The sequence below is a fragment of the Platalea leucorodia genome (assembly GCF_965183815.1).
Source record: "Platalea leucorodia genome assembly, chromosome: 1".
NCBI lineage: Eukaryota > Metazoa > Chordata > Aves > Pelecaniformes > Threskiornithidae > Platalea > Platalea leucorodia.
The window spans coordinates 164828937-164837368 of record NC_138823.1 but is presented as its reverse complement, the minus strand read 5'-3'; the positions used below and the strand labels follow the sequence as shown (position 1 = coordinate 164837368).

Sequence of the window (8432 nt, the reverse complement as noted above, 5' to 3'; positions counted from 1 at the left end):
ATCACTTGTTACTTCTGACTGACAACGGATTACTTGCAGATGCTCTGAAATGTAAATCATTGAGTGGGTGGGCTTGGCCTGTTGTATATCTTTTAAACATTTTCCCATTAATGGCCTTCAGTACATTTGGGTATTTACAGTGATTGTTAAAAAGATATATATATACACATTTCCTTTTCTTTTTCACCTCTACAAACATCAAGGAAATGTTGGGGAGGAGAGGGGAGGAGAGGAGAGGAGAGGAGAGGAGAGGAGAGGAGAGGAGAGGAGAGGAGAGGAGAGGAGAGGAGAGGAGAGGAGAGGAGAGGAGAGGAGAGGAGAGGAGAGGAGAGGAGAGGAGAGGAGAGGAGAGGAGAGGGGAGGGGAGGGGAGGGGAGGGGAGGGGAGGGGAGGGGAGGGGAGGGGAGGGGAGGGGAGGGGAGGGGAGGGGAGGGGAGGGGAGGGGAGGGGAGGGAAGGGAAGGGAAGGGAAGGGAAGGGAAGGGAAGGGAAGGGAAGGGAAGGGAAGGGAAGGGAAGGGAAGGGAAGGGAAGGGAAGGGAAGGGAAGGGAAGGGAAGGGAAGGGAAGGGAAGGGAAGGGAAGGGAAGGGAAGGGAAGGGAAGGGAAGGGAAGGGGAGACCTACACCACCACCAAAACTATGTCGTTTTATTTTTAAGGGATATTTTTTGGTTTCCTTGTTGATGGATTTGTTTTCCTTAGCTGCTCATGTCGCTAGGTTCTCCGCATTTATGCTGGACATCCGAATCTGAGAGCTGCTCTTGCTCAGAATGGAGAGTTGTGTCCCCCCGTTCACTCCGCTGCTCGCTAGAGAAGGATGACGATGTTTGAAATCCACAGCAAAATACCGATTGACTTTCCAGCTCCTCCATTTTCTCTTTATTTCTGATTGCACCTTTAGGGAGAAACTTCAAAAGGTCATTTTTTATGTACTTAGCCGCTCGAGGACATGCTGACAAATTATCAAGTTTAGAAAAAAAAAAACCCACAATTTGACAGAACAATTTTTAAGACTATTATTAAACTCCTCCCTTCAGGAAAATCTGAAGTAACTTCTCCATCTCTGAAAGAGGTCCAGGCATGCACTGGGAAGAACAGCCTGGGTTCCATGTCTCTAACTTCAGATAATTTAGGATCAGCCCAGAGATGCATAGAAGTCCTGTTCAACACTAACTCCAACATGGTTCTTTAGCTAGCTTCTTGGAAAAAATATCCTGTTTTCATCAATGGCCAGTACCAAATACCAAGCAGTCAAATAAACCAGCAACCAAAACGTACTAGACAGTAATGAAATAACCTGTCCACAAAGGCAATTTGTCTCTCACCTGCCATTAATGGATTCATGTCTACTGAGAACTTTGCCTCCTGCTTTCAGATCCCCTCTAAGCAGCTGACAGCTCTTGGATTCAAATACATGAGCACCCACGGTAAATCACCAACAGTAAAACAATCCACAGTCGGAAGTCCAGTTAGAATGTAAGCAAATAATTCTATAGCTTTTCTACTTTTCATTCATCACCAGTTTCCTGGCAATTTCGCGAGGTGTGCATGTGTGTACATATACACGTAAGGTAGTAAGGATTTACTATACAATCATTCTAGCTCAGCCCAACATTAACTCAGCCTATTACCCATTCCTGACAGTAGGCTGTAACATATTTCTGAATGAAATAGCCTAAGGACAAGGAAATAGGTAGAGATATTTTCTCAATGTATTTTTCCAGTCTCCAATAAGCTGCTGTGTCAAAGGTGTTCTTGTCTTCAATAGTCATTGCTAGCTTTTCCTAGACTAGTACAGTTGTCAAAATGGATCAGCATATGCCAAAATGCTAAAGAAGTGATTCAACTGTATGGACACTAACTACAGGGAGGAAAAGTCTAACTGGAAAACTTACGTTCTCCTAGTACCTCTAAATTTCTGTTTTGGTTAGAGTATAGATAGGTATAGATTACACAGAGTATGGGGGTAAAAAGAAAATAGCATTTGTATCTGTAACAGTGTAATATACCAAAGGTGAACTCTTTCTTACCCTAAGTAATTTAGTGGGAGCACAAGTCATTCTCTAATGTTTTGAAAGGTAAAATGGCTGTAATTAATCTGGTTGGTTTAGTTTGGTTAAGCACAGCCCCTCCCCACCCCCCCAAGGGGTTACAGGAAATCTGACACTCTGTGCATGCTACCTTGGAAGCTGCTTATCTGCATATTAGTTTTAGTCAAGATCTTCTGGCTATTCTTTTAGCACTCATGGAAGATAATAGATGAAACACACGGTTGTAGGTGGGAGAGGTGGGTATCCAGTAATGCCAGCTGGTGATGTATGAATGCAGCCACTAATTCCAGCTAGGCATGGTCCAGAATTCACCTTCTGAGCTACATGGGACTGAGCCATGAATAATGCTTTAACATTTACCTATGAGTCCTTTAACCGTCACCTTCACTAAGCCCATAAGCAAAGATGACCTATATGATTGTTTAATGAACCTGCAGAGATTGTTGTGGTGATCTGAGAAGGAACCACTTCGATCAAGGAGTTAGAGACCTTTTGTACTACAGACCAGCTATTGCATGCTGTATGGGAACAAGCATAGAACATCTACTGCACTAGAAATAAATGGTGTCAGTCTCCCTGAAAAGAACAAAAGAAGGTGATTTTAGAAGTCGTCTTCTCCTGCCGGACTGCACAATAGATGTACATGAATAGAGGAGAGAATGGATGAACTGTATATATTCCTCTAAGGCAGCCTTGAGGAAGGAGTCTTTTTCCCTTAATTCAGAAAACAATTATCTCAGGTATTCGGTCTGACAATGGCAGGGGAATTTCAATTTGCAGATCAGAACAGATGAATCAGGAAAAAAACAATCATGGGAAGCTGACACTAGCAGCAGCAACAGCAGTTGCCATGTGCTAAGAGGAGCGTGAGGCTTGCAAGGTACCCGGCAGGTGTCTGAGGGGGTTTCTGGGCATCCGACACCCTTGGGCTGTGTGTGCGGAGGGACCGGTCAGCAGAAGTCAGGTCTCCTGAGAGGAGTGGGCAACAGCTGGGTGGTGCCAGCTGTCCCCATGGCCAGGTCAAATTGTGGGAAACCGCATATAACCACCTCCTGGGGAACATCTGACCAGGAGAGCAAACAAGGCACAGCATCTGTTGGGACAGCATCAGCAACAGGACGTGGCATCTGTTGGGTTGTAGCATCAGCAACAGGGCACAGCATCTGTTGGGAGCAGCGTCAGCAGTTAACGCAGGAAGGGCTGCACACTCTGCCAGTCATTGGGCTGCTGTCTGCTCTGTTCGCCTGCAGGCTTAAGCTGCAGCCCCAGTGGTCACCCGAGCTAGCTGGTGGCTGTGCAAGCCTACGAAACAGCTTGAGGTCTCCAGGAAATTGAGGGGTTTATTAGGCAGTGCTTTGAGGTTTTTGGAAGCATGGTGGTAGAGACCAGGCAAGGGCTGTGCTCTGCAGTAGACAGGAATCAGCTACCTAGCCAGGCTAGCCTGGGAAGACTGGAGGCACCACCCAGACAGAGCTTCCAATCAGGGAAACTGCTGTCCAGGTGGAGGGATGCAAAGACTGCAACCCTGCCTCCTGGGTGGAGGAGGGTGGAAGCTCCACCTGCTCAAGGTGGGCTCTGGTGGAGTCGTTCAGGCAGCAGGTGGAGGAGCTACAGGAGGAACTTAGCAGGATATGCCATGTTAGGGAAGGTGAACAAGAAACAGAGTATTACTTGAGACTTTGTGAGAAGAAATACTAGGGCCCTGTGGCACTGACCTCCAAGGAGGACCAGACAAAGAGCTTCAACAGAGAACAGACAGCATCTTGGAGAAGGAGACGCCATGGTCTCTGGTGACCCTGTTGTAACAGGTTATCACTTCACTCCCCTTCTTCTTATGTACCACACAGCAATAGGTATGAAGTCTTGTCAGCAGACAAAAATGATGAGCAATATTCACAGGGAGAAACTGCACCGGCAGCACATACTAAAAGCTGCAAAAGGAAGCAGTGAGTGCTAGTAGTGGGTCACTCTCCGCTGAGAGGCACTGAGGCACCCGTATGTTGGCCTGGTGTACAGTCAAGTGAAGTTTGCTGCTTGCAAGAAGCTAAGATCCAGGATGTCACAGAGAGATTGCCACAACTAGTTAAAAGCACAGATTACTATCGCTTACTTCTTTTCCTTGTGGTCACCAATGACACGGTAAAGCAAAGCCTGGGCAAGATCAAGCAGACTTTCAGAGCCCTGGAGGTGCAAGTGAAAAGGACAGATTCCCAAGTCGACTTCTCCTCTGTCTCGCCAGTCAGAGATAAGGGTGCGGGCAGAAATCAATGCATCATACAGATCTATACCTGGCTTCGTGGTTGGTGTCATTGCCAGGGTTATGTTTTCTACAATCATAGGACATCCTTCTCTGAATATAGCCTATTGGGGAGAGATGGGATACACCTGCCTAGGAGAGGCAGGAGAATCTTCACTAGCAGATTGGTTGACTTAGTGAATTGTGCTTTAAACTAATGAACTTGAGGGGTAGTGTCCAAAACTGTGACATCTGCATATTCATAAGCAGGAGGTTGGATGAACTGAACAGGCTGGAAGAGTGGGATAGCAAGAACCGTATGAAGTTTAACAAAGACAAGTGCAAAGTTCTGCACCTGGGGTGACATAACCAAAGAGCCCAGTACAGTCCCTACACCTGTTAGGGAGCATTAATCTGAGCCATCATCTCTGTCAAGGCCAATGTTTTGCTTTAATAAAGACATCACACATCCTGTTTCTTTTGCTGAGACAATGTGAGATTCAGCCTAAGGTACTAGGAAATATGGTAGATGATGAGTTACAGTGAAGGATTAGAATAGCAGTTACTCCCACAAGGAAATGGGATGGTGATGGTGGGTGGGAGAGGTTAAATATTAAAAGTCTTACCTCCCCATTCAAGAAACAATAGAGAACAGCAACAACAAAACCCTAGGTAAATGGGAGAGAAAAAAATAATGTAATTCAAACCCTTCAGTAAATCCTAGAAAATAGCTGGGGTTAAAACAAACAAATAAAACGAAAATCCTAGTATACAAAACATATAAATAAATAAACACACAGTCTGAGAACTGTGCATGCAAAGTAGTTATAATGAATAGAGATTTCTTTTTAACAAAAGCAGAATTCACTGTATAATCACCTGGAAAGATCCCAGTCCCAATTCAAACACTAGTCTCTCCCGCTTACTGACATTTTCAGGAGAAAAAGCAAACACCGTGTAGTGAATTCCAAACAAGGGGATAAGCAGTAGTGTAGAGCGAGCCAGCCTCCTGTTATAATAGAGTGAAAGAACTTTTTAATGCAGCCTTGCAATAAACAACTTGTGCTTTAATTAAAGAAGAAAACACAGAAAATATTTTCTTGCCTCCCTTTTGGGAAATACATACACTGTATAATTACACAAACAAATATACAACATTCCCATTTGTTCCCAAACAGTGATTTCACACACACTGTAGTTTGCTCCCACTTCTTCACACTGCTACAATAATAGCACATTAGTAATGCTTAATACTCTGTATTGTTATTTTAATTTGCATTATTATAAGGAGGGATTTTTTCTACTGTGCCAAACATGAGGAGAGTAATCTTGCTAAGGGATTCAGACTGCTACCATAACACAACAATAAACCTCTCACCCAATTGCTTAATCCCAGTGAAGTGTTTAAAATCACTTTTTGTGTGTGTGTGTGTGTGTGTGTGAATTTATTTCTACATAGTAAAAAATTCCAAAACAGAAATAAAATGAAGGCTAAAAAAAACCCTGTACGTTCTTATGACTATTCCTCAAGGTCTTGATTTTGGTCTCATTTATACGGCTGGAGACCTAAGTGTAATTTCGTAGTGTAATTAATTTCCATTGCATCAGAATAAAGACTTTTTAGAGAGAAATTAAACTCAGTAAGTATACAAAAGGGCTGGAAATGAATGTGTACTTGTAGGCACTTAACTGAGTTTGGATGAAATTCCAAAAAAGCAGGGGTCCAGCCAAGACTTATGCATCAGTTTTGGTCAGTGTCATTTGCTGATTGAGCAGCAAAAAAGACCCAAGAGAAAGCAAATGCTGATTTGAAAGTAAGGCAAGTGCTTTATTACAAACAAAGTGGCCTGAAGTAATCTGCAGGATATTTTCAAAGGGGAAAAAATATGATTGATTTCCTTCAAGTAAGTTAAGGAGGTAGATGGAGAGCAAAAGAAGCTAAAAAGCCATAAAGATTTTTGGAAGAGCTGCATACTTTTTCTAATTCAAATGTTCCCTATGTTTATATTGCAGACACGTTTGAATTTTCTAATACCTGCTCAACAATATCCCAAAAATGATGTGTTTGTCTTACTGAAAGTGATGACTTAATTAACACATCTCCGAGAACTCTGTAAATATATGCTGTTATATCTAATACTAAACTGGAAATGAGACGTCAGTTCATTGCTGGTGTCCCTCAGTCATACTTTGTGCATTGATGGTGATAACATATCACAGCCCTTGCCTTGAGATTGTACTAAACCCACAGGATTCATTAGGCCGATGCACACCAAATCAAGTCTTGGTGAAAGACCCCACAAACCAGAAGACATAGTTCTTGTGAATTATCAAGTTAGACATTGACCAAAAAGATTTTTAACAGGAGAGGAACAACCTTGGAACAGGTTGGTGAACGGAATACAGAGTCTCCATCTTTGCTGATCTCTAGAACAAGTAAGCAATAGAGGAGTGACCCAGTGTAATGGACTAAAAGACCTTTCAAGGTCCTTTCTAGTCCTCTTTCTCTATGGACATGTAATCAGATTAATGAACTGGAACAGAAACCTTGTGGAAAAGATTGTGGAATAATACTATCTCCATAAACAAAAAAGGATGTAAAGAACATAAGTGTCTTAAACTAGACATGGAATATAAAAAAAAACCAACAACAAATTAAGGTAGTAAACTGGACAAAGAAGTATCATCTCTCAAAATCTGTTACCCTTTATATTCAGAATTAATGACAACAGTGACAAAAGGATAAATGTTATTTTGATCTATAAGGCAGACTAGAATTGTCTATTAGCATGTTGCATCTCACCACAATCACAGGAGATTAATTTTGGGAAAGATGCGGAGGAAGACTTTTTCTATTGTCAGTTTTCTGGCATTAATTATATCTGATTAATCAGACAATTAGTTTGCAGGATCTTGAAATGTAATGTCATCATCAACTTATTTGAAATACTGTCTTCAATATTGTCATAAAAGTCAGGAAGAAAATACATGAAATGTAAGAAGTAACACATTCTGAAGTTTATAGATGATTAAGATCTATAAAGAGGAAAAGAAGATTTTAATTATAAGAAAAATTCGAGAGATTACTAATGACTGTGGATGATGATGAATTGTGTTTTTTCAAGAGCATTTAGGAAGAAAGACTTAAAGCAGCACCTGTGAGACATGTAAGTTTATGTGCAATGGTGAAATGAAGATGTTAAAGAATACAGCGAAATTCTCAGGAGTGTAACAGCCAAAGATATTCATCCTCTTTTCTTCCCACTCTTTCACACATCAAGAAACTCAGGGGACAGATCCCAAAGTTTTGAGGACAATAACCACTCAGTTGGGCTTAAGCTGGCTCTTTAGAAGAGCTATGTTCTCCAAAAGGTCTAGCAAAAACCTTGTTTACATTCCAACAGGTAGAGGAATGTCTTAAGGTTACTTTATAAAAAAGCAAGTTGTATTTCAATTTTTGTTGAGGCTGACATTCTATTTTTCAGCTGTTATGTTCCTCAAGAACAGTTTAAACATAAGATTTTCTCCAACAGTTTGGCTATGAATGTGGCCCTTCCATAAAGCGCTAGTATAAAAAGACACAGGTAATGGTGTCCTCTGTTTTTCCTCACTCCTCTATTGAATTGTGGAAAGATGTCTTTATAGTAAAAGGAATAGAAAGTAGAAAGGTTGTCTAACTTTGACCAGTATCTGAAGGAACCATGTCTTTATTTTTCCATTGAGCATCCACACTTAAGGAGACTGCTGAAGTGTCTATGGATATCACATGGGACATAACTGGGCATGAATTGGAAATGAAAATGCACATCACATTGCATTGCTGAGTAGAATTTACAGTAATTTCTACTGCATGTTCCAGTGCGTTCCTATTCCACATTTTAAAACAGGTTTCTGGAAGACAAATTAATGTTGTGATCTAAACAAACAGAGTAACTGTACATCAGATGAAAAAAAAAAAATTGAGCAACTGTGCAATAGGCAACAAGGACCAATGGGTTCTAAATGGTCTAAATAGGTTCTTCCAGCTTCTGTGAATGGATTGTAACAAAGATATATCTCTGGATTCAGAACCTGCAGATACAACTGTAAGAACTGCTGAGCTGGGTATGTGATGATGCCATTTGGAATGAATGAAGGAGGCCGTCAG

The 8432-nt window shown here is 41.7% G+C and overlaps 1 protein-coding gene across 3 annotated transcripts in view; it reads right to left on the bottom strand.

Annotated features, from left to right (window-relative positions):
• Positions 1–696: 696 nt before the first annotated feature.
• Positions 697–8432, bottom strand: part of ADCYAP1R1 (ADCYAP receptor type I) — a gene marked incomplete at both ends in the record, with an annotated part of 109650 nt that continues 101914 nt past the window's right edge. For 2 of the 3 annotated variants that reach the window (XM_082306345.1, XM_082306347.1), the window contains 3 exons: positions 705–893; positions 4912–4953; positions 5165–5294. In XM_082306345.1, the coding sequence (XP_082162471.1) occupies positions 705–893; positions 4912–4953; positions 5165–5294 (361 nt within the window). Of the gene's footprint in view, positions 907–4911; positions 4954–5164; positions 5295–8432 lie in introns of all 3 variants that reach the window. The other variant, XM_082306346.1, reaches the window with a different exon arrangement.